Source organism: Nycticebus coucang, chromosome 6 (assembly GCF_027406575.1).
Source record: "Nycticebus coucang isolate mNycCou1 chromosome 6, mNycCou1.pri, whole genome shotgun sequence".
In the NCBI taxonomy this organism is placed as follows: domain Eukaryota; kingdom Metazoa; phylum Chordata; class Mammalia; order Primates; family Lorisidae; genus Nycticebus; species Nycticebus coucang.
In genome coordinates this window covers 73,565,570-73,592,738 of record NC_069785.1, presented here as the reverse complement: position 1 = coordinate 73,592,738, position 27,169 = coordinate 73,565,570, and the positions used below count along the sequence as shown (strand labels likewise).

Genomic DNA, 27,169 nt, shown 5'->3' with positions numbered 1-27,169 from the left:
AAACGCTGATACCTTATGGAATAATTTAAGAACTGAAAAGGAAGAGTCAATTCAAGTATTTCACTAACGTTTTTCATAAAGAAGGGTGAAACTTCTAACTTTGATACTTAAAAGTTTTAAAGAAAGAATTATTACTTAAACATGTACATGAAATATTCAACTGATATTTATCAAATGCGTATGCCAAGTATTTTTCTATGGTACATAAAGAAAAGCTGTAAAATACAGAAAAACACAATGAATATTTTTTCACTCATCCTACTGCTTAGGAGCCTCTGTTAACATTTCAAGGAATATCCTTCTCATCTTTTCCCTATGCATACAATTGAGATCCTCTATAATGCTGAGTTGTAGATTCCTTATTATTTTTTTTTGAGACAGAATCTCACCCTGTCACCCTGGGTGGAGTGCTGTAGCCTCATGGCTCACAACAACCTCAAACTCTTGGGCTCAAGCAATCCTCCTGCTTTAGCCTCCCAAGTAGCTAGGACTACAGGCACCCCCCATGATGCCCAGATAGTTTTTCTATTTTTAGTAGAGATGAGGTCATGCTCTTACTCAGGCTGGTCTCAAATTAGGCTCAAGCAGTGCACCTGCCTCAGCCTCCCAGCGTGCTAGGATTACAGGTGTGAGCCTCTGCACCTGGCTTACTTTTTTATGTGATATATTTTGAAGGCTTTTCTCTCATAAATAAATATTTTTTCATAGCGTAGTTTTCGCTGATGCATAAGATTCCATTTATTTGAATTTCATTTTATGAAGCAATTTTCTATAGGTAGTGTTTATTTATGGTTTTTTCACTAATACTAAAATGTTATTGACTATACTTATGCATAAATTTTTTAGTGTCTTTTTGTTACCTCTTAGGATCAATTTCTAGAAATTAAATCACTGGGTTTCAGGACATGCACATTTCTTTAAGACTTTGGTATATATTCATAAATTGTCTTGCAGTTTAGGAGTGTTATAAATTTCCCATTTTCTTTTTTTTTTAGCTGCTTCTCTTCCCTAGAATTGAATACTATTTACCTGTATATTGTTATAAGAACAATTTGCTAATTTTGTAGCCAAAAATGATATTCCACTTGTACGTATAAGTTTTAGAAATAAAACTAAAAAGTAGTAAGCTTTAGAGGAAACTTTAAAATTTATTTATTTAATATTAACTCAATTATATAATTAGAGAGTATGTATGTCTTCAAACTAATCTGTGTCTGTGTTTCTCTCTTTACCTTTTTAAATCTTTAGGTAGAGAACTTTGGAAGAAAGGACCATCTTTGCAACAGGTAGATCTTAATTTTTTTTGGGGCTGGGGCTGGGTTTGAACCCGCCTCCTCCGGCATATGGGGCCAGCACCCCACTCCTTTGAGCCACAGGTGCTGCCCTAGATCTTAATTTAGTTTTAAAAAATTATATGTATTATGCAATATAAGTAAAGTACTCAGTAGAAAAAGTTAATGATCATGTATAACTGTTCTGAGTTTAAATGTATTCTCTCTCTCTCTCTTTTTTTTTTTTTTGAGACAGAGTCTCACTCTGTTGCCCTGGGTAGAATGCTGTGGCATCAGCTTAGCTCACAGCAGCTTCAAACTCCTACGCTCAAGCAATCCTCCTTCCTCAGCCTCCCCAGTAGCTAGGATTATAGGTGCCCACCACATGTTCGGCTAATGTTTCAATTTTTCGTAGAGGTTGGGGTCTTGCTCTTGCTCAGGCTGATCTGGAACTCCTCAGCTCAAGTAGTCTGCCTGCCTCAGCCTCCCAGAGTGCTAGGATTACAGGCATGAGCCACTGTGCCCTACCAAATGTATTCTGTCTCTTTTCTCAGTTAATCATGGCTAGATAGAACCTAGGAATTAAGATCATGAGGTCCTATCAAGATACTGTCACTCAGTTTGAAACAATGTATTTTAATTACAATGAATATCTCTAATGGGAAATGAAGAGCCTCCTGAGGAGGACCTTGAACATCCAGCTCTTTGAAGTATTAAGTGGGAATTTTTGCTTGCCAGGTCATAGACAGTTTCCCCTTATTCTCCCTTAATAACAAAGCCTAGTATTTACTGTTACAGGCAAATTCTTACAATGCAGTAAGAAATGAAGAGAACAGAATTCAGAACTGATTATATATTGTGATTTCCGTGCTGCTATTAACATTTTTATTTCTCTTCATTCTTTTTCTCTGTGTATATTTAATTGAGGACTTTACAAAATAGCTTAATACATGAAATAATTAATACTTTGTGCTAATTTTTATTATGAAATCACTATTTAACCTTGGTTTTGTGTTCTAGTTTGTCTTATGTTTTCCCCATCTGTTTACATTGAATTAAGTGGTTGGGTTACAGCACTCTGGCTCAGAAGCGAGTGTAGGCAGCTTTCCTTTCCTGCTGGCTCTTCCCTTCCAGGCTTTCAGCTTTTCTCTAGTGAGAGGAACCTGAGCATTTCCAAACCCTGAAGAGAAAGTAATCAGGTACCTTCTGAGCAACTCTGATCATCATTCTACATCATTTCTCTACCTCTCACCTGAATCTGAAAGCTATCCGAAAGCTTGTTTCCCTTTCCAGTCCATCTGAATTTAGTAATACGTTCATGCATGGTCATGTCTGTTGGCATTTTCCCATCTGGAGCAACTGCTCCAAACTGCTCTCCTGTTCCTCATATAACCTCAGTGGGAGTAGAGTCAAGTAAAACATACACTGTTATGCCTGTACCAGCCATCTCCCATAGAATTAGAGAAAAATCATTCCTAAAATATACAGATATTTAAAGTAAAGATTATTGAATATTATGGGAAGGGTACTCTGCTTAGTGCTATAGGAGTTATCTAAGTACTTATAAGGAGTTTATATTTTATTAGAAACAGATTATTGGCTTCTAATTACTGTGTTTCCATTATTTAATATACTTATTAATATCTGCTGTAGGTAGAATTTGTTCTACCTATTCTAAGGGACATGTAATCCCTGTTATCAAGAAACCTTGTGTAATTGTAAATGTAAGGCTTATTTAATTGTTGGTTCCTTAGGTTTCTGTTAAACACCTGCAATATGCCAATCGTATTCTCAGTGCTGGGGATGGTTTAATATACAAAGTCCCTGTCCTCATGGAGCTCCTAGCATAGTGAGAATGAACAATAAACAAGTAAATATTTAGTATTATGGCACATGCTATGCAGAAAAACAAAGCAGGATTAAGGGGTAAAAAGAGAGAGGGGTAGGTGGGTCGAAGAAGCCTCACAGGTTGAGGGAAAGGCAGGTACCAAGCCCTTGCTGAGGGAGCATGTTTAACATGCCAGTGGGCAGCAGAAGGCCACTAAGGCAGGAGTGGAGAGAGCAGGACGAGCCTTTAAAAGTAATCAGGTGCCAGATTAAGAAGACCCTTATATGATAAGGTCTTTGGATACATATCCACTGGGAACTGGCTAACAGATACGCAGCAGAAGGCAGGACATGAGCGCCCAATCAGTGGTTCATAGGATCACATCAGGAGTCGGAGGTGCAAGAGAGGTCCTTTTAGTGTGCTAATAAGGCTTTGTCAAGAAGATGGACCAAAAGAATGGGTTGATTTACTGTATCTGAGGTAGGGTAGGATGGAGAGTGAAGGCAGTGGAGAGAAGGCTGGAAATGAAAGTAATATGTGAGAAGACGTCAGATTCCACTTGAAGAACAATCCGTTGGTAGAAGGAATAAGTCTAGAACGTAGTTTGGGCCATATTGTGATATAGAATATCTTTTTAATGAGACCTGTCTCTCTTATTCCAGATCAAACACATTAGAATAATAGTTTAAAAACTTGAACAAAACTCAAGTAATACCAAACATGAAAAAAATTATCTTGGAGAATTAAGATAATAGCTTTTTTTTAACTCTAAAAAAGGAAGAAAGGAATAGCTTTCTAAATTAGTTACTGCGCAGATTTAAAGATGAGTTTGGGTGGGAAAAATTATTTTTTTCTGTTGTTTAATAATCGTGTTTTTGTTAAAGCAAATCTCTAAGCTGGAATAAAGTTTCAAATCAGTAAGTGTGAAAACCAGAACATATTATTTAGAGATCTTTTACATGATTGGATCAGAGGATTGTCTTGTTTTGTCCTTAACATGCTTTTGATATTTTATTTCAGCAATGCGCAGAGAAGTAAATAATTAGTTTTTAAAGTAAATTCTTCTTTTGGGAATAGTGCCTAGTATAAACTCTCCTTTTTAAAAATTTATGATTTTAGTTAAAATTAAATCTTTTATAAGTGTTTTAAATTCTATCATTTAGTACTTTAAAATTATATTTGATACATTTGGAACCTGTTATTAAAGATGCTTTCCATTTGGGGCTTCTAAGTGGAAATACTGCCACCTTGTGTTTTGTGTTGCATAATTTAATTTTGGATAAACTGAAAGTCACTGTGTGTTGCTTATTGAGGAAAAGATACTTCTCTATATTCTCATACTTGCTAACCTGTGTTTCCTTGTTTTACCAAAGCGAAATTTGACCCACATTCAAGATGAAGTAAATATGAAGTCAAACCAGAAGGAGCATCAGAATGTTCAGGTAAGGGTGGCGCCTGTGGCTCAAGGAGTAGGGCGCCAGTCCCATATGCCGGAGGTGGTGGGTTCTAAACCCAGCCCTAGCCAAAAACCACAAAAAAAAAAAAAAAAAAAAAGAATGTTCAGGTAAAAAGAAAAAAAATTCACTTGGTATCTTTAAAAAGAACTCTAGTGTTGTCTGTAGCGGGAGGGGGAGAATAGGGGCAATAGAAGTGTGGGGAAGGAAGGAAAGCACATTAAAATGACTTGTAGGTCTGTTTTCTTTCTTTCTAAAAGAATTGACTTTGTTACAAATGTTTGGGTCAGTATTATGTAATTGAATTACATCACATTAGAAGTATGGTATAAGAAGTATTATATTAATGTACATTTGAACAAGCAAATAATTTAACAACTTTATGCAGCTCTTTGGTTTAGATGAATTGTTATATAAACCATATATCACGCTCTTTTTACAAAATGAGTTATAATGATAAAAGTGATGGTCTTTACTGTAAACAAAATGAAATCTGAATTTTTTTTTTGGCTGGGGCTGGGTTTGAACCCACCACCTCCAACATATGGGACCGGCGCCCTACTCCTTGAGCCACAGGCGCCGCCCGAAATCTGAATTTTTAAAGAAGTATTTTGATTTTAGTTTGATTAAGAAAAATAATTGTTGGGTGGGGCCTTGGTGTGTGTCACACTTTATGGGGGCAAGACATGATTGCAGGAGGGACTTTACCTAACAATTGCAATCAGTGTAACCTGGCTTATTGTACCCTCAATGAATCCCCAACAATAAAAAAAAAAAAAAAAAAAAAGAAAAATAATTGTTAAACTAATCACACGTTCCTTACCTTTTATTTTGGTCAAAGCTTTCAAAAAATAATTATGTGGATTATGTCAGAGGTAGAACCATAATTAAATAGTTTATTTTATGAGTGAAACACCTTTAAATTATAAATTGAATAGCTGTTTTCAATATAATAAAATAAAAAATTATTTGGTTTTAGTTTACTATGTAGTGTCAAGAAAGTGAACTATATTCTTAAATTGGTGCCTTTAATGTTTTATCAGCACACTGAAATGCTGATTAGTTTAACACAAACATTAGAATAGTCTCATAAACTTGGGAGGTCTTAAGCAGAAGTTAAAATGGCATATTCTTCTGCTATTTTCTGTTTCTAGGCAATGCTTTTATTTTTTATTTATTAGAATGATGATTTCCCTTTGGTAGTATATACTTACATTTACTAGATATCATGGAATAGTAATTTTCTATATTATTTGTGATCTACAGATTTTAAATTGTTTGAATATCATTGAAATTATTATATTTTTGTACTTAATGTGTTCTATATGTAAGTATCTGTATGTGATTGTGAACTACTCTAAAAAATTTATTTTAAAAGAATTGCTTTTTTAAGATTGGTCTAGTACCTGTAATCTTTATTACTTAAGGATTTGGAGATTGAAAATGAAGATTTGAAAGAGAGATTGAGAAGAATGCAGCAAGAACAAAGAATACTGTTGGATAAAGTCAATGGTTTACAATTGCAGTTGAATGAGGTAAGTAATCTGCATTATAAAAGAATCCAACACTGTTTTAATACTGGTAATTATCATCAATAACAAATTGTTAATGATGTGATGAAGGAGATAAAATTAGGTCATCACCCTTGAGGAGAGTTATATCTTACTAGGGACCAGACCCTATATGTGAAACTTTTAATGTCAAATGTTAATGTAAAGTAACAAAGGCAACTAATGAGAAAGGACAGTGCAAGGGACCTTCAGGAAAGTGAGAGATCCGTGTAGGCTGTTTCTGAGGGGACACTTCCTGCAGGAGATTGGACTTTCCCTTGAATTTTGAAGGAAGCGAGAGGGTATCAGCATTCCAGAGAGTACTGTCATGAACAAAATCACAGAAGCAATAATTTGTAATGTAGTCTCTGTTGTATAAAAAATTAGAAATACAAGTAATATTCATAAATGGTTATTTTTAGAGGGAAAGTAGTATGTACATGAAAACCAGTATAATCAGTCCACTCTTTAAATACACATGCACATGACTTGTCACAGGTGAAATCTTATGTAATATTTGTATTTCAAAAATTAAAGAGTAAATATGTGATTGGTATAGCTGTGTCCTTCTGGTTCTAATTTTTTCTCTTTAATATCTTGCTATTTCAGATTTTCCTGAACCTGAATATATACAAAAGTAAATTCGTTTACCTTATTCCCAAATCAGTCATCCCCCTTTTCTTTGTTCTAAGAACAACATTGGCCGTTACCCACACACCAACCTTAGAATCATCTTTGAGTCTTTGCTATTTCCTCTACCCCTAGGTTGATTTAGTTGCCCCGAGAATAGTTACTCAGATTAAAGTTGCAACAGGCTAACCTCTAGATTGGTTAAAGAGCAAATGAATGAATTGCTAGATAATATAAAATATTCATCCAGATGTGGCAGAGAGAGAAAAAGTCATAAAATATTTGCAGGTCTAGTTCAAAGACAGATAATTGTTGATAATGTCTAAGAATTTAAGGAAGAGATGATTTCAGATGATTGTGCCGTACAAATAAAAATATAGACATGGCTAAGTACCACTTGGAATAATACACCATCAGATTTAAAGAGAGGATCTTAAAAGTGGCCAGAAGGGAAGGTCAGACTGTTAGGAAAATTTGTATTGGGAAAAAGAGGGACCATTAATATCTTCAGAATGCTGATACAAATGAGCCTTCAACCTAGATGACTCCCAAAAAGCTTTCCAAAGACTGGGAGAATTTGCCTCCATAGACCCTCTAGAAAAGAACTGCTAAAGAATGTACTTAAGAGGTTGTGTTAGTCTGCATTCCCACCAACAGTATGAGTGTCCCTGTCCCTCCACAGTCATACCAGCGTTCGTTGTTTTGGGACTTTTTTGATAAAAGCTGTTCTCACTGGACTTAAGTGATAGATATCTCATTGTGGTTTTGGTTTGCACTTCTCTGATGATTAGAGATGTTGAGCAGTTTTTCTTGTTTTTTGGCTATTTGTCTATCTTCTTTTGAAAAGTTTCTGTTCATGTCTTTTGCCCGCTTTTTAATGGAGTTGTTTGCTTTTTTTCTTGCTGATCTACTTGAGTAAATTCTGATTGTCAGCCTGTTACTGGATGTATAACATGCAAATATTTTCTCCCATACTATAGGCTGCCTCTTTGTTTTACTGATTGTTTCCTTGGCTGTGAAGAAGCCTTGTGATTTGATCAGGTCCTATATATTTGTTTTTGTTGTTGCTATGATTGTTTCAAGGGTTATCTTCATAAATTGTTTGCCTAGGCTGGTGTATATTAGAGTTTTTCCAAAATTTTCTACTAGGTTCTCATCGTTTCAGATTTAAGTCTGTGATCTATTGTTAGTTAATTTTTGTGAGTGGTGAGAGGTCTGGTTCCTGTTTCAATCTTCTACATGTGGCTGTCAAATTTTCCCAGCACTATTTATTCAATAGGGGTTCTTTTCCTCAGTGTATATTTTTGTCTGCTTTGTCAAAGATTAGATGACAATATGAGGATGATTTTATATCTGGATGCTGTGTTTTGATCCATTGGTCCGTATGTTCTTTGTTCTCTGTTCTTATGCTAGAACCATGCTGTTTTGGTTATTATAGCCTTGTAGTGTAGCTTGAAGTCTGGTAAATCAATCCCTACTGATTTGTTCTTTTTGCTTAAGGTTGCTTTGGCTATACATGATCTTTTCCAGTTCCATATAAAGTGTAAAATTATTTTTCCTAGATGTCTGAAAAATGACATTATTTTAATGAAGATTGCATGTAATCTATAGATCACTTTGGGTGAGTCAAAGGAAAAAGAGATTAAAAAACAAACAAAAAAACCCCTGCACTTGAATGTTTATAGCAGCACAGTTCACAATTGCAAAGATGTGAAAACAACCCAAGTGCCTATCAATACATGAGTAGATTAAAAAATGTGGTATATTTAAACCATGGAGTTTAAATTACTCAGCCATAAAAAATGGTGAACACCTCTTATATTAACCTGTGTGGAACTGGAGACCGTTCTTCTAAGTGAAGTATCACAAGAATGGAAAAATAGACATCACAAGTACTCACCATTAAGTTAGAACTAATCAACACTTATGTATACATATGGAAATTATAGTCACTGGAAATCAGGCAGGTGGGGAGGAGGGTGGGGTAAATTCACACCTGACAGGCATAGTGCTCACTATCTGGGTGATGGGCACACTGATAAATGTGACTCAGATGCTACAGAAACAATTTATGTAACCAAAATGTTTGTGCCCCCATAATATTCTGAAATAATTTTTTTAAAAAAAGAATGTACTTCAGCATAGTGAAATGTAAATACAGAGGAAAGATGTGGGATATAAGAAGCTGATGAGCCCAGAATTTGATAAAATACATTGATAAAATTAATATTATAAAAATTAAATACTAACGTTGATAGTATGGTTAAAGGACTCACATCTAGGTTAAGATTATAGCTTGAACATGAGCATTTACTTTCTTTTCCATTCTATCTCTACTCAAGGGACAGTAAGAGACATTTTAAAAGCATCCTTCAGGACAAATAGAGCATGGTGAACCTGGAAAGCAGATAAATGAACGATAAATGACTGCATAGACTTGAGAATCAGAATCTGAGGCCAGCAATGGGGAAAGTGAAATGGTTGATGATGTAGAACCCCAAAAGGCTTAGGAGTTGGCGGGTCCAGGTACCTCTGCATTTGGGTGTAAAAGTAGAATTATCAGTTAAAAGTCTGATTAAGGAACACTAAATCTCCTCTCTCATTCTATTCAGCTGCAATTGCCCCTTTTTTTCTATTTTACCCTCAACAAAAGATTAGAGGTTCAATCTCTGGAATCCCTGGAGAGATTAAACAGAGTCTCTGAACTGGGGACTGAGTATAACTGAGGGTTGGGTGTACCATACAGAACACAACTAGATTAAGTCTATGTGTCATTCTAAGTGCTGGGACCCTCCTAGAACCCCTACCACACCCCCCAGCTACCAGAAGACTGTCAGCGAGTCCTTCAGCAGCCAGGAAGTCTTCCCAAAAGAATCTTTCCAGCCCAGGAAGTAAATACTTAAAATTACTGAAATGAGGTATTCCTTAGCTGGTTGGCCTACCCAAATTATCTTGCAGTAAAGCCCTTAGTCACACACAGGTTTAGACTATCCGGGCAGTTCTTCAGTGTTCTGCTCTTAAACATGGGCAGAAACCAAGGTTATAGATATCTAAGGAGAGCCTCAACCATGGAAGGTAGAGACTAAACAGACATAAAAAAGAGACTAAACTACAGTTGGGGCCATGGATTGGAGAGGAAGGAGTAGAAAAAAGATGTGAAGAGGAAGAGTAAGTAGGACCTGGTGGTTGTTGAGTTCTCAAAAGAATCCATGGTGCTTCTGAAGCTGGTTAGTGAAAGGAATGAACGACAACTCATACAGCAGGGTTGCTAATACATAGACATTTTCTTCTTACATTCTTGACCCCAATCTCAAAGGCAAGTGCCTGTTTTTTAAAAATATATTTGGCAAGCTTATTCTTTTAAAATAAACTTTGAAGAATTAAAATACATTTCTTCTTTTTCAATTTAGGAAGTAATGGTTGCTGATGATCTGGAAAGTGAGGTAAGATGGTATATTTTATTTTAAAGCTGTAAAAGTGGGTTTTAAAATGAGGATAATATTGTAGTAAAGGCTTAAGTCCTGAAATGAGATGGAGGATTCCATTTTTGGTTATTGTTAAAAGGAGAAAACAAAATTTACATGTGACTGTAAAAATATGTTTTGAATATTTGTGGCCTGGGATATTGTAGGCATTTTGTTGTTATTGCCGCTAGATGTCTCACTTTCTGTGAAAATTGTCGTGAACAAATATAAAATTCTAAATATTATATAGTAAATGAAAAGATCAAAATTTAAAACAAAAATTTAAATTTTTCATAAAATTGTTTATAAATGTTATATGTTTATTAGTATATTTTTAGAAATTATCAACTATATGAATAGTTAAAATCCACCAAGTTGAAGAATTCACTAACTCCAGGTCTGAAAGTAATGGTAGCTCATATTTGTAAGACACATTTCTAACCCAATTTTAAGCACAGTTTGATTTTACTCTGTATTTATTTATTTCTATTTCAGAGAGAAAAGTTGAAGTCCCTTTTGGTAGCTAAAGAAAAGCAACATGAAGAAAGTTTAAGAACTATTGAGGTTCTGAAGAACAGATATAAATACTCTGAGGTATAGAAAACACAAATTTTTTCCTGTAAGTCATAATGGGTAATGATAGGGATGTGGCATCAGACTTAAACTTGAATTAGAAATCTATCTAAAGTATGACTTTGGGCTGCTTATTTATTGTTATTATTTTAAAATTTTATTACTATTAGTATTTAAACAGGATTTTTCTCTGTCACCCAGGCCAGAGTACAGTGGCATGATCATAGCTCATTGGAGCCTTAAGCTGGGTTCAATGATTTTTCCTGCCTCAGCCTCCTGTGTAAGTGTGCCACCATGCTGGGATAAGTTTTTTCCTTTTTTTAGAGACTGGATCTTTGTTTTTTTTGCAGTTTTTGGCTGGGGCAGGGTTTGAACCTACCACCTCTGACATATGGGGCCAGCACCCACCCCTTTGAGCCACAGGCACTGCCCAGGATCTTTCTTTGTTGCCCAGTCTTGAACTCCTAGCCTCAAGTGATCCTCCAGCCAAAGCCTCCCAAGTAGCTGGGATTACAGGTACAAGCCACTGTGCCTGGCTGGACTGCTTTCTTAATGTCTCTGAGCTTATTGCCTCTTTGGCAAAATTAGGGTAATTGTCTCTTTTTCCACAGAGTTGTAAAGATTAAATAAGACCATTTAAATTGACTAGAGCGTAGTTGACATTTAGTTCTGTTCCAGTTTCTCTTTGTGCTCATCTTTACCTTATCAGAACTTCTTATTTTTAGCTATAAATTTTCAGGGATTATGATGGTAATAATAAAAGAAAGTGGCACGTCCAGGATTATCTCAGAAAAGCTCATTAGTGGTGTCACTGAAGAATATGGCTTTTTGGGATGAATCTTTCATTCTTATTAGGGAATATAATGCCAAAATACATTTTTATAAAAAGTGTCTTAGACCATTCGTTCCGCTGCAACAAAATACCTGAGACTACATAATTTGTAAAGAAGAAAAATTTATTTCTCATAGTTATGAAGGCTGGGAAGTCCAAGGTCAAGGCTCTGGCTCTCATAGTGAGGGCCTTCCTGCTGCATTGTTACATGGCAAAAGGGATGAACACTCTGTCCTCACATGGCAGAAGGCAGAAAAGCGGTCTGAGTGGAGCCCTCATGGCTAAATCACTTCCCCAAAGGCCCCATCTTTTAATATCACCACAATGGAAATTAATTTCAACATATTTGAGAGGATATTCAGACCATAGCACAAACACTGTGCACTCACAGTGTGTGCACTGCGGGAAGATCATAAGGCATGGACGACTCTCACAGACAGGGTGCTGCCCGGAAGAAATCAGAACCCAGAGCACATGTGTACGTACTGCGCAGTTCTGTTTTTATGAAGTTTAAAAGCTAATTAAACTAGTCTTTGAAGTTAGAGGTTAGAATAAAGGCCACCCTTTGGTGAAGGGTTACTGACTAGGTTGAGGCATAAAAAAACTTCTGGGTGCTGGAAATATTCCATATTTTGATCTGGGTTGTGATTAGACAAGGCATACATAGGCAAAAATCATTGTACTGTATACTTAATATTTGTATACTTTCCTGCAGACAAGTTATGCCTTGATAAATTTTTAAAAATAGAACAAAAAATGTATTTGTATGTTTGTGTGACTGAATTCTATTGTTTTATAACCCAGAGAATGACCTAGCTATAGTGTCTTCTTTTTCATATTTGAAGACTCTTTTAGGTTAATTATGAAACTATTAATAGTAATTGCTAGCATTTTCATAGCACTGACCATGTGCCAAGAACTGCTTTGTGCACTTATGTGCATTAATAAACACATCAACTCTATGTGGTAGATTTTATCCTTATCTGCACTTGGTGAGTGAAGAGGCTGAGGCACAGAAAGGTTTGCTCATGAAGCGTTTCACAGTGGCAGAACCAGGACTTGAACCCAGGCATAAGGCTCCTTTGTCCTTTTAACTGCAATGCTGGTTAGAATACTGTGAATGAGAAGTGTATGTGAGACCTTTGAAGTGTTCATCAAAGTTGGACACCTGTAATTTGTGCACTTATTTATGTATATATATTTCTTCTAAGAGGTAGGCTGTCTACTTAAGAATAAAATGTTCTTTTGTAGCTTTTGAAAAACTTTAGTTGTCTAAATCATCAAGTCTATAACTTTCAATAAAGTCATGATAAACTAGGGAAAAGTAACATTTCTCTTAGTACAAAAACAATATGTGTTTATTTTAGAAAAATTAGAAAGTTTTTCTAAAAATTTAGTTAAAGACACCTATAATCTCAGCACTGTTAGCACCTGACCAGGATGTCCTTGCAGACCTTTGTGCGTAATTTGTGTGTTACATACTCATTCAATAGGTAGAATCATTTTGTACATCCTGTTTTGTAACTTTTCCCATTCAATATAATGGGGACATTTTCCTCAGTCAGTACATACTCATTGTGATGAAATTTGATACTAGAAATGATTTTTTACTTTTAAGCAGAAAATTATGAGTCCCACTTTGTATGTGACCCAGTAATTATAAAAGCAGCCATTAAGAACTAAGAATTCATCCTATACAAACATGGAGTAGCTGTTAGGACTAGTACACCCGAATACACGAATAGGAACTACATGTGCATGTCTTTACTTCTGAGGTTTAGTATTTTAATTTATATATTACATTGTTTGTATTTGACTGACTTGGGAAAAGGAGCAATCTGAGTATATTTCGATACAGAGTGTTTGTAGCTTCTTTATTCTTCTTTCCTACCTGAAGCATTGATGGATTTATCATTAATTATGTGCAGATCTTTGCCTCACTTTCATGTCCTGCTCTGTCTCCTCCCTTCAGAAGTAATCAGTATTCTATAAATTCTAGAGGAAGGGGTTATGCTAATATTTCATAGTCAATGAGATAGGGTTCGTGCTCCCTACTTAGTAAAGTAAAATGAGTTTTTATTTATTTTTTAATTTATTTTTATTGCTAAATCATAGCTGTGTACATTGGTGCATCAAGGGGTACAATGTGCGGGTTTCATATACAATCTGAAATATTCTCATCAAACTATTCAAAATAGCCTTCATGGCATTTTCTTAGTTACTGTATGTAGGCATTTGTATTCTACATTTAGTAAGTAAAATGAGTTTTTGATGTAAACCTGGCACTTCCTTCCTTTTGTGGTAAAGCAGCAGCTAATAGTGGGTACTGAAAGTTGTTTCAGTTCACTTGGGGCTGACTTTTTTTTTTGAGCAATAAAGGTTTTCCTTGAAACACTTGGCTGCTTTTATAAAATGCTTAGTGAAGTAGTTTATTCCCAAGTGATCTCTCTAATTATTGCTAGTACTCTGTCTTTTTGTGGGTTTGAGTAGAATAATACTCAGGAGAAACAAGGAATGTCAAAAATGTGGTTTTAATGACTAGATCATTTAGAGCTAAAATAGAGACAGAGTTTAACAAAAAGAAGCAGCATTCACCTCAAATGTTTTACTTTATGCTTCTGATTTCAGAGTGATCATTTAGGATCAGGAAGTCATTTCAGTAACCGTAAGTATAAAAGTATGGATTATCATTACAGTCCACCTAGTTCAAGCAAAGAAGGATATTCTTATTTGTCTAATAAGTGATGCTCCTACTGCTAAACTTTATCCAGCTACTTGTGTGTTATACCTCAAAAGATGAAACTAGGAAGAGATTAAGATGACTCCTGTAACCTCTAACATAAAATCTAAAAGAATAAATATTACTCTTGTTTTGGTTGGTTATAAGATATATATTCTATAATAATCACATAGCCTAGTTAGTCTAACAGTCTTGCCTGTTCCTAAAAACCAGCTTAGAATCTATTTTTCATTAGGCTGTAGGTACTTCCCTTATGTTTATAGAATGATAAGGAAAATGTGTGATGGGTATTTTAGAACAAAGATAATTTTGTGTTGTACTTCCTGCATCTCTTGTTTAAATAATGAAAGAGAAGAAATAACATCACATTAGTACTTAGTCTACTTTTGTATGGATATTTAAGTTGAGATGTCATTTATTTGGACTTATTTAGGAAAAGAAGATACACTTCTTAAACAAGGTCAAATATATGTGACAGACTCACAGGTAATACTGTTTTTTTATAATTTTAAAATATATTTAAAGAAAATATTTGCACCTTTATAAAAAGAAGAAAGCAGCATTGTATATTTACTAAGTGTATGTACATTGAGTAAGGTTTCATTGTCAAAGAAAAGTTGAAAAGTTGGTGTTGCCTTCTTGAATTTAATACATGCAGATAGTGCTGTTTCTGGTGCCCTCTAGAGTGTTTTTGATGGTAGTGGCTGTAATAAGACATTTGAATTACAATTTCCTTGTCTTTGAATAATAATTATTCCTTCATTCATTAACCCATTCATTAACAGTAATCAGTTAACTCTTCATATGTGCCCTATAAAGTAGAAGACAGATATGAATAATTCAGAAGTGATTTCTTTTGGCTTTGAAATATATTTTCCCTTGTAAAGAAATATTTGTTTTATGTTTTGGAAATTCACCTCAAAATAAAGCTTTCTGAGGGAAAGTGTTGCCTCATTTTCTTACCTATTTATCTGTTCCTCAGGTTTACTTTTCAGTAGATAGAAGGTTTGCATTTCTAGCACCTTCTGTGGATTGCAGAACTGACAAATATTTGGACTTCTGAAGGATTTTCTTACATCCCTTAATCTGTAGGCAGTAAAAGTTAGCCTCCGTGGTGCCTAAGATAGAAAATTCTAAGATTTGAAGTTGAAAGAATAGTTATCAACTGACATTTTCTAAAAAGATTAGATAAATATTTGATTACAGTAAAACAATTATGGAAGTTGTGTAAGTACTTTCTTGGTAAATTGTAGTAGTCTTAGCCTGAATAGTTGGTAAGTTGAAAAGATAATTTAGAAGCAAACTGAGGCAGGGAAATTATTACATTTTGTCAATTTTCTTTCTCTTGATCTAGCGGAAAGCAGTTCATATTTAACTGAATAATAGTAAAATATGCCTCTTAAAATAATGGGATGTTCTCATAGCATACAGCTTTTCTTCTTCTTCTTCTTTTTTTTTGAAATGGAGTCTCGTTCTGTTGACCTGGAGTGGAATGATTTGGGTCATTCATAGCTCACAGCAACCTCATACTGTTGGGCTCAAACAATCCTCTTGCCTCAGCTCATGAGTAGCTGGAACTACAGGTGCCCACTATAACATCCAGCTAGTTTTTCTAGTTTTAGTAGAGATGGGGTCTTGCTCTTGTTCAAGTTGGTCTTAGACTCCTGAGCTCAAACAATCCACCTGCCTCCGTCTCCCAAAGTGCTAGGACTACATGTGTGAGCCACTATGCTCAGCAGCACACAGCTTTTAATTAATGAATTAGTACTTGTAAAGAGCCTTTGTTGTGTTAGGTTATAAGGGTAAAATGAAAACATTAATCTTTAATGATTGTATTTTCTGAAATTTATAAACAGTTTTACTAAGAAGTTTAATTATACTTTTCTTATCAGTATTTAATAGAAGGAACAAGATATCAAACAAATTTTATACTATGATCATGTACTAAATTCTACTTTATCTTCCTACTTGAGAAAACTAGTTTATTTTTTGTGAATTGACTAACATTCTCTCGACAACTTTTATACTAACTGGGTTTATTTTGGTGATATTCTGTAATTTAGAGAATGGTATTTTGGAATAGTGAAGGTACTCTGAAGTCATATATCTTATTAGAAGTTAAATAATCTAATTTTGTGAAATTATTTGTATATTTAAAATTGTAATGCTTGTTTTTATTCAAGGGCTTGTTTTTATTCAAGGGTCTTACAGCTTTCTTCAGAATTTGATGGTCTAAGCGCATCATGTGCCATAAAATATAGAAATAATAAATACGTTTTGATAAAGTTAATATTCTTTTGTGGGTAGGTATTACGAATGGGGCAGCTATTGTCCTTCTTTGTTTTGCCAGAAATAGAATTAAGTGGACACAACTCTCAAAATGTTCTGAACGTATTAAGAATATCATACCCCAAACTATTTTTCTTACCACAAAAACCAGTACTGTGACTTTTTCCCATCTTACTGCGTAGTCTGAAACCCCTTTAACTCCTGGTGGTGCAGGAACTCTAAGTCTGGCAAATACATACAGTTAATGTCTTTAAAGTTGATGTCTTTTATAGGCATTTGTGACTGGTGTCTTTTCCATTTTCTTTTCAGTGTACTTCCACAGGTATGCCAGCCCACATGCAGAGTAGATCTATGTTAAGACCACTGGAGCTATCTTTATCTAGTCAAACCTCATACTCTGAAAATGAAATTTTAAAGAAAGAGTTAGAAGCAATGCGAACTTTCTGTGATTCTGCAAAACAAGACCGTCTAAAGCTCCAAAATGAACTTGCCCACAAGGTGGCAGAGTGCAAAGCTTTAGCGTTAGAATGTGAAAGGGTCAAGGAAGATTCAGATGAACAGATAAAACAATTAGAAGATGCATTAAAAGATGTGCAGAAGAGGATGTTTGAGTCAGAAGGTAAAGTTAAACAAATGCAGACCCATTTTCTTGCCCTTAAAGAACACCTAACAAGTGAAGCAGCTACAGGGAATCACAGGTTAACAGAGGAACTGAAGGATCAGTTGAAAGACATGAAAGCAAAATATGAAGGTGCTTCAGCAGAAGTGGGAAAACTGAGAAACCAGATCAAACAAAATGAGATGTTAGTGGAAAAGTTTAAGAGGGATGAAGGCAAGCTTATGGAGGAAAATAACCGATTGCAGAAGGAATTTAGTATGTGTGAAATGGAGGGAGAGAAGAAAGGAAGAAAGGTCACAGAGATGGAAGGCCAGTTAAAAGAAGTGTTAGCAAAGTTGGCTCTTTCTGTTCCAACAGAAAAATTTGAAAACATGAAGAGCTTATTATCAAATGAAGTGAATGAGAAAGCAAAAAAATTAGTAGAAAGGGAAAGAGAATATGAAAAATCACTTAGTGAAATTAGACAGTTAAAGAGAGAAATTGAGAATGTTAAAGCCAAGCTTGCTCAGCATGTCAAACCAGAAGAACATGAACAGTTGAAGAACAGATTGGAGCAAAAATCAGGAGAACTTGGGAAGAAGATCACAGAGTTAACACTGAAAAATCAGACATTACAAAAGGAGATTGAAAAGGTTTATCTGGATAATAAGCTCCTCAACCAGCAAGTACGTAACTTAACAATAGAAATGAAAAATCATTATGTTCCTTTAAAAGTGAGTGAAGAAATGAAAAAGTCACATGATGTAATTATTGATGAATTAAATAAAAAGCTTTCAGATGTAACACAGAAATATACAGAAAAGATATTGGAAATAGAGAAACTGCAGAAGGAAAATGACAGTTTAAGTAAGAACGTTAGCCGCCTGGAAACTGTGTTCATTCCTCCTGAGAAACATGAAAAAGAGATAACAGCTCTGAAATCCAATATTGTTGAGCTTAAAAAACAAGTGTCTGAACTTAAGAAGAAATGTAGTGAAGACCAAGAGAAAATATGTGTGCTCATGTCTGAAAATAATAACTTGAAAAAGACTATGAGTAATCAGTATATGCCAGTTAAAACCCACGAAGAGATTAAAACAGCATTGAATAACACGTTAGATAAAACTAACAGAGAATTATTAGATGTGAAGAAAAAATTTGAAGATATAAATCAAGAATTTATAAAAATAAAAGATGAGAATGAAATATTGAAGAGAAACCTGGAAAACACTCAGAACCAAATAAAAGCTGAGTACGTCAGCCTAGAGGAACATGAGGAAAAGATGAGTACTGTAAGTGAGAGCCTGAAAAAGGTCCAGGATAATAATGCTGAAATACTGGCTAACTACAAAAAAGGCCAAGAAGAGATTGTGACACTGCATGCTGAAATTAAAGCCCAGAAGAAGGAACTCGACACGATACAAGAATGCATTAAGCTAAAATACGCACCAATTATCAACTTTGAAGAGTGTGAGAGAAAATTTAAAGCAACGGAGAAGGAACTAAAAGAACAGTTATCAGAGCAGACTCTAAAGTACAGTGTCAGGGAGGAAGAGGCCAGGAAAAATAAGCAGGAGAATGACAAATTAAAGAAGGAGATTGTTACCCTTCAGAAAGATTTAAAGGATAAAAATGTCCTCATTGAGAATTCCCGTGAAATGGAAAGAGCACTAAACAGAAAAACAGAAGAGGTGAACAGACAGTTAAAAGACCTGTCACAGAAATACACAGAAGTAAAGAAGGAGAAAGAGAAGCTAGTGGAAGAAAATGCCAAGCAAACTTCTGAGATACTTGCAGTGCAAAATCTTTTGCAAAAACAGCATGTTCCAGTGGAACAGGTCGAGGCCCTGAAAAAATCTCTTAATGGCACAATTGAAAATCTAAAGGAAGAACTGAAGAATATGCAAAGGTGTTATGACAAAGAGCAGCAGACAGTGACCAGACTGCATCAGTTGTTGGAGAATCAAAAGAACTCTTCTGTGCTCCTGGCAGAGCATTTGCAGATTAAGGAAGCATTTGAGAAAGAAGTTGGAATCATAAAAGCCAGCTTGAGAGAAAAGGAAGAAGAAAGCCAAAGCAAAAGTGAAGAAGTCTCCAAACTTCAGTCTGAGGTTCAGAGTACCAAACAAGCATTAAAAAAGTTGGAGACCAGAGAGGTAGTTGATTTGTCTAAATATAAAGCAACAAAAAATGACTTGGAGACACAGATTTCCAACCTAAATGAAAAATTGGCCACCCTGAATAGAAGGTATGAGGACGTATGTGAGGAAGTTTTACATGCCAAAAAGAAGGAACTATCTGCAAAAGATGAGAAGGAATTACTGCATTTCAACATTGAGCAAGAAATCAAAGATCAGAAGGAACGATGCGATAAGTCCTTAACAACAATCACAGAATTACAGAGAAGGATACAAGAATCTGCTAAGCAAATCGAGGCGAAAGACAATAAGGTAGGGACAAAGGCTGCATGGCTGTGGGTTGGAAACCCCAGGGTAGAGACAGTAGTAGCCCATGGAGGTTTATGAGCATATTAACAAAGTGACCATTAAAAATGTCCCCTTCTGGTTTGACTCCCAGTATGCAAAAGTGTCTGAATTGAGAAAAAGTAACAGACAAAAATTAAAATAATTTCTCCTTCTGTTCCTTTAATTGAGGAAAGATAGAGTGACTCATGGTTTACTTGCTTCATAGATGAATAGTCAAAATTCGGGGTGTTTGTAGCATCTGAAATATGAGGATGGAGAGGATGAAAAACATCTATTTCTGGGTTGCACAAAACCGAAGACTCTGGGGGAGCATCCCAAACTTGATCTAGGCATTCACCCATAATAGCAAAGTGAGCCCCCCAACTCGTTGTATGTTCTGTCACACGTATCTTTCTATAGACTAGTCCCGTCAAGAATGTCCTTCCTCCCCTTTCTGCTGAGTGGCATCCTACCTTCTTTACCACTCTGTGTCCTCCATCCCAAACTCTTTACTGTCTACTCAGCCTACAGTAAACAGTTCCTCTTTCAAAATCATTTTTATTTGAACTTTGCATTTATATTTTCATGTTAGCACTATGTGGTTGATCTGCCCAGTTTTTAAGGGCAGGGTTTGTAATTTATCTTCCCTTCTTATCTTTCATTCTCATGGTACAATTTATAGAATAGATAAGAATATTTTCGAAACTGGTAGTTGCATGAAGTTTATATTATGTAAATGAGATATGATTGCTGTTTTATTCACCCAACAAGTCATTGAATGCCTTCTACATGCCATGTTCTAGGGATACAGTGATGAGTAAAAGCAGGCACAGACTCAGTGGAGAGGTACATGTACTAACCTCTGGCACATCTTTTATCATCTGGAACTTAAATACTCTAACTTGTTTGGAAGTGGTTTTGACTACAGAAATATAATAGCTGATTCTTAATACCTTCTTATACTTGTCACTTACTGAGCATGTACTATGTATAAGCCATATATTTATAATTGCATTTGATTTTCTTTTTTTCCCCCCCTTTCCAAACAAAATGGTATTAAACAAACTCTTCCTCCTCCCTCTTTTTAATGATTAAACTTTTGGAAAGGGAACAAGGCACACATGTTAATTCTAAACTTACATGAACCATGCACTTTTATTTTTCACACTTTGTTCAAGGGAATCCCCTCTCTTCCTATGTTCCAAATGTCACCCAGAAGATAGTTTATATAACTTCATAGCAAATTATGTATAATCTAAAAGTAGGTAAGACTAAGGTCATACTCCAATCTTAGGAGATATTTAATATTGTTTTTGTAAAGAGTTTAATGGGAGACATTTAGAATTTAAATTATATATTGTATGTACTGTGGATCATCTTGGTGATACTCATACCTCTATTTTCTGGTATATAAAGTTTATGCCTCCAAGGAATGATTGTGCAAAGATGTTCGTTATGAATAAATGAGTGCATAATATGTTTTTCTCACAACTTTTTTCTTTGTTTAAAAAGATAACTGAACTGCTTAACGATGTAGAAAGACTAAAACAAGCACTTAATGGCCTTTCCCAACTCACCTACACCAGTGGGAACCCCACCAAGAGACAGAGCCAACTGATTGACACTCTGCAACACCAGGTGAAATCCCTGCAGCAGCAGCTGGCAGTAAGTAACCCAGTGTGCAGAGGGAGCTCCTGGGAGTTTGTAAAGCATCTTTAGAAATTAAATTGACTTATAGTTTTGTTAAGATCCACAAATGTAATTGTTTTTGCTGAAAGTTACTTATACTTGTGGTATAATATCATTTATTTGGTACCTGCTGTATGCCAGGCACTAATGTTAATCATTTACGTACTTTACCTTCATTACAATCCTGCAAAGCAGCTTTTATTCATCCCTGGGTTTATTGTTAAGGAAATAAAAGATTAAAATACTTGATACCTGGGGTCACAGAACTGGGCTATAGACCTGGGACTGACTGACTCTAACTCGGCATCTTTCTTACTGTAATGTAGTTTCTAAAAATATTGGACCATTAAATGAGAGGAGGTTTTTAATAATCTGTTACCCGTATGATGACCAAAGATAGGCATTCCTATGGTTTTATTCCTTATATCCTCATATATTAAAAGACAGCATCTGGATCTCCTTCTCTCCTATGTGTAGTAAAAGAAAGTATCTGGATTTAGATGCTAAAATTGGGAGCTCTGGTCTCAGCCCTGCCACTTACAAGCAAGTAGCATGGAATATACTCTTTAAACCTTGGCATCCTCATCCATAAAACAGGATAATAAAAAACTTATTACTTGTTTACATTTTTAATATACCTAGAAATGCTAGGGTAAAACATGGCCTAATCAAAGGTAAATTGTTACTAGTATTATCCTATTTTGTAGGAATTGGTTATAAGTTATTTTTGAATAGAAGTAGTTCTTTTTTAAAAAAAAGTGTTAAGTTTTAACACTGTTCTAGCTATTTTAATGATGGCAAATTGCTGACTTGGATCTTATCAAAAGGATATGGTATCCCTTCAGTAATTGGAAATATCTGTTTCTTATGTTCACGACAAGTCCTGTCATGCTAAGTCCTGTCAAGGATAAAGAGAATTTACTGTTCCTGTCCCAAAGACTTCTAGGTAGTAAAAGAGGCAAAAATCTGGATCCACGAAAAGTAAAATAATAAGGCTGAAAGATATCAAATATAGAATTGAGAATGCAGTACCATATTTCTAAATGCTAGGAGATCCTAGGAAGGAAAGATTACTGGTGTGGTGGAAGCTAGTTTCAAGGAATGGAGTACCTGGCCTGAACTTATTATAAAATACATGGAGTTTTGGTAGATGAAAGGAAAATAGAGGATAGTACATGCAAACGATATAGTCTTGGAAAAGGCGTGGGGGTAGAGTATAAGTGCATGGCTGGGGGCAGGAAAATGCCTATATATTAGTCCCCATTTTTCCACTGGTGATATGTTCTAAGACCCCCCCCCCGCCCAATCTCCACTGGATGCCTGAAACTGCAGATACACTGTGTTTTTTCCTGTACATATGTACCTGTAGTAAAGTTTAATTTATAAATTAGGCAGAGTAAGAGAATAATAATAACTAATAAAAAATAGAACACTTATAGCAATATGCTGTAATAGAAGTTTTGAGAATATGATCTCTCTCTCTCAGAGTATCTTATTGTACTACCTGAACACCACGGGAACCTGAAATACGGAAAGCAGTGCCAGTAGTGAAACTGTGAGAAGGGGGGCTGTTGTATTTAAGAGCTAACTGAAGCCAAATTGTGGGAATTGTTGAGAATCAAGCTGATGAGTTTGGATTCTCTCTTCTATATAGTATCACCCAAAGTTTTTGAGCCAAAATGATGTGAGGAAAGCGCCACCTTAGACTCAGAAACATGATAGGGAATACAGGGTAGAGATAGGGAGGCAAGATGGGAAGGAAGCTTTTACAATAATCCAGAATATAAGTTGATAAGTGTCTGCATAAGTTCATGGCATTAGATGTGAACCAAGGCAATAACTTCATGTTACTTAGGGTAAGTGGCATTGCTTTCACTGTGAATTCCAACATGTTCATTGCAAGGGTTTTATACTCTTTTTATGTTATGGAATTCTGCATCTGGTAGCAACAAGGTAGTTTGTTATAAAAAGGACCAGGAGTTATTATAATTTTAATAATGTTACTGTTTTGTGGCATCAGGCCTGAGGTCAACATTGTCACAAGCCTTCCTGTGTCTGGAAAGGTGAATGCTGATATTCTAATCTTTCTCTCCTCATTTCTAGGATGCTGACAGACAGCACCAAGAAGTAATCTCAATTTATCGGACACACCTTCTCAGTGCTGCACAGGTAAAGAACTATTTCCCCTTTGGAAAGAATATTATTTTAGAGAAAATTATTTTTTATTTTCAAGTAAATTACGTGAAAGAAGTTGATGTTTAAAGTAGCTTTGCCTCACATGCTTATTTAAAAATAATTATTCCCTTTAGTCATGATTTGTGTATCTCCCAGAAAAATTAACAAAGCTTTCTGGCAACACATCTAAAACGTAGTGTCGTCTTCATCTGTTTGTTTCTCAGTTTATGGACACTTGGGTCACATGTGATGGCAGCACGTTAGTGGTGTTGCTGTAATGCCCTGACATCCACACGTGGCTGTCGGCTACGAGAGGAGAGTGGAAAGGATTTCCTATGTTTCTTGGTAGCTTAGGAGTATCTGTTTGAAATGTAAAGAATACTAGAAAGCTATGAAAATGATAAAAGGGTATTTATAGAATTTTAATAATTAACGAAAAATTGGTCCATGAAGATATAATTGATAATATTTATTGAGCCTTAAACTTAGTGAAGCATAGAACTATAAATTTCCTTCTTTAGAGGTATACAGAGAAAGTTATTTTTCCTTAAATCATATAAGCAATGTTTAACACATGAAAGCTACTATACTTGATGTCTTATAGAAACCCTATGTGCAGCATTTCCAAAATTCTAAGACTAGAGCTTTCAGGAAGATTTACTAAAAGAGAAAAATGTTAGAGTAACAGCAGAGATATAATGGTAATTTTTTGAAGTGTATTAGGCCACAAACAAAAAAATATGAAGGAAGGAAAAATGGGTGTTGAGAGAAAACGTCCAAAAAAGTCCATTTTTAAAAAGAGAACTAGATAAAATAGTAAAAAAATAAATAAAAAATTATGTTATGATACCAAATTTTTAAAATCAGTAGGCTTGCCTTTTCTGTAGGAGACAGAGGGGAAGCCAGTGAAAAAGAATGAATGTTGTGATAGAAGGTTTCTATATAGCTGCTCTTTTTTGAGTAGACAGAAGATAAACTAGGATTTGAAAGTTTATTGTAATTATTAGAGAAGACTAGTGGGGGACACTGGAACAGGAAATTTAGGAGGGAACATAGTAGAAAAGCACAGAAAATCTATATTAAGGAGAAAGAGGAACTTCTAGCATTGGTCAAGGGAAGAAGAACTTGCTCTGAGCAAAAGATATAGCAAACTAACAAGCCTGTCTACTTTGTATAATATTTGCTTCTGAAATATAAAATTATTTTCTGCTGAGTCCTAATGAAACAACAAAAGCAACTGGCATCTGAAATAGTCTTGCCTTCTGGCATCATAAAGTTAACTAAGAAATTCAGTTTAGTCAACTATGGCTAATGTTTGAAATTTAAACATCCTGCTGTTTTAGAAACAGATTTTGGAAACAAAACTTTTTATATTAATAGGAAGTGTTGTGCTAAAATCTGTTCAAGTACTCCAGCAAAAAAAAAAAAAAAAAAAAAAAAAAAGTGTGGTGGGAGGGTGTTATAAGCCCACCATATCGACTTGCATTTAATCAACTCTCAACTCTTACCACCATTTTAAGTTTAAAGTATTTCTTTTTAAATGTAAATAGAAAATTTGCATGTAAAAAAATGCTCAGTCTTATCAGTAATGGTGGAGAGGCAAATGAATGGGGAGGTACCATTTTTCACCTATGGAATTGATAGTATTAAACAGGATGACAGTACCCTTAGCCAGAATGTGTGAAAAATGGGCACTTGTATATGCTGTTGGTGGGAGTATGAAATATTATATTCTCTGCAGAGAGAAATTTTTAGTACTTTGCCATATTAAAAATAGAGTAGAGTCTGCTTTTTGACCCAAAAGTTTCTTCTTAAAGAATTTATCCATAAAGATTGGAACTACCTTAAATGTTCATCTTTAGGGGAACGAGTAAAGAAGTTTAATACATTTTTACACCGTGATATTATACAATAATTTTAAATAATTAGGTATCTCTAGGGAAAGATTTTTCATTTAGGTAAAAAAATATAAAGGGATTTTTAATCAAGCACTTTTCTCATTACAAAAAAGAACCTCAGCAGCAGCAATAAAACATTTCTATCTGATTTACTTTGTTCATTTAGGACTTATGCTGCTCCTGTCACCTGAGACCATCAATGTAAAAGACAAAGGGAGTAATTTGTCCATTGATTTTCTGATAATAGACATTAAGAGCAACCACTATGCCGTGCTTATTGACCTCTTTCTTTTCAAGATAGAGCTCCACTCTCTTTTCCAATAATTTCTTTCACCGCAGTGGTGAGAGTTTAGCTTTTGGTGACTCACAACTAGTTAATACTCTATTATGAAGACTTTGTCTTTAGAATTCTTGTGCAAACAAAGATGACAGGAAATATTTCTCCTCTTCTTTTTCTTAAGGGTCACATGGATGAAGATGTTCAGGAGGCCTTAGTGCAGATCATACAAATGCGGCAGGGGCTTATGTGCTAGCAGTTAGCACCAAGCCCCGACGTCTGCGGTATCCTGCTGGTGCTGAACATTCTGTGTGCAGCTCCATGTTCTTTCTGGGCCTTACTATGCTCATATAATTAAAATAAAATATATTTTGTTCCATCAGTAGGTTTTTTTTGATTAGATAAATGTTACCGACTTTTCCAATATCAGTTCAAATCTTACTGTTACTGACTTTTTCAATGTCAGTTCAAATCTTATATTCTATATGTGTTAATTTTATAAACAACATTTTGCCTTTGATTGACTACATATTTTTAAAACTGAGTTTCTAACAAACATGAGCCATCTGAGTGGATCCATACAAAGAAAGGTTAGGCCGAAATAATCATTTAAAGATTTCTTTCAGGGAAATTAATAAATTTGTGTTAATAAATTGGTGGGTTGCCACTTTTTAAGTAGGTTAGGGGACCTCTGAGAGACTCAGAACCTTGAGAACTAATATACTTGCAAGGAATATATTGTAACTTGGCTGGCCAAGTTATTATATCTTTATTAAGGTAACTTTCTAAGTGTCTTTGACTTGTTTTGGAGGTACAGATTTTTTTCTTTCTATACTGATAACTTTTTATGCCTTTTTCCTTTTTTTTCATAAATGGATTGTAGTGCTAAATTATATTTTGATTAAGAACAGGTGGAGATGGAATATGTCAGGAATTTATAATAAAATTGCCTCATAATTTTTACAACAGTATCTTAATTTTTTTTACATGTGGAGACTTTTCTTGCCATGGTATTTAGAGAAGAATGATAAATGATAGATTTTTTAAAGTGTCAAAAACTTTAGACTTTTTTTTAGCAATTACTTTGACATTTGCTATTATAGTAACCAAACACTCATTATATATGCATCCTCAAATGTTTCATATTTATTTATAGGAAAGTTGTACTAATGAGATTATTAATGTAAAATGCAATTTTCTTACAAAGTTAGCTTTAGAGCATTGATTTTATGTAAGATTTTTAAAATTTTTAGACAAAGGTACAATAATACAGTAAAATGTAAGAAAGTAAGATAGCAAGAAAATAAAATTAGGCATATTTATAATATGTACTCTGATATAGCCAACCATTTTTATTAACTACATCTCATTGAGGAAAGTTTATATGCCTCGTTACTTTTATTAACATTTTGTTTACCATTCAGGCTGAAAATTAC

General features: G+C 34.8%; 1 protein-coding gene across 6 annotated transcripts in view; it reads left to right on the top strand.

The window, feature by feature from the left end:
- Positions 1-26,110, top strand: part of UACA (uveal autoantigen with coiled-coil domains and ankyrin repeats) — a 109,359-nt gene extending 83,249 nt beyond the window's left edge. For all 6 annotated transcript variants that reach the window (XM_053594497.1, XM_053594496.1, XM_053594499.1 and 3 more), the window contains 11 exons: positions 1,249-1,286; positions 4,473-4,541; positions 5,981-6,088; positions 10,144-10,176; positions 10,693-10,791; positions 14,231-14,267; positions 14,776-14,828; positions 16,941-19,679; positions 21,207-21,359; positions 23,487-23,552; positions 25,918-26,110. In XM_053594497.1, coding sequence (XP_053450472.1) covers positions 1,249-1,286; positions 4,473-4,541; positions 5,981-6,088; positions 10,144-10,176; positions 10,693-10,791; positions 14,231-14,267; positions 14,776-14,828; positions 16,941-19,679; positions 21,207-21,359; positions 23,487-23,552; positions 25,918-25,989 — 3,467 coding nt within the window. In that variant the 3' untranslated portion in view covers positions 25,990-26,110. The remainder of the gene's footprint in view (positions 1-1,248; positions 1,287-4,472; positions 4,542-5,980; positions 6,089-10,143; positions 10,177-10,692; positions 10,792-14,230; positions 14,268-14,775; positions 14,829-16,940; positions 19,680-21,206; positions 21,360-23,486; positions 23,553-25,917) is intronic.
- Positions 26,111-27,169: the final 1,059 nt, after the last annotated feature.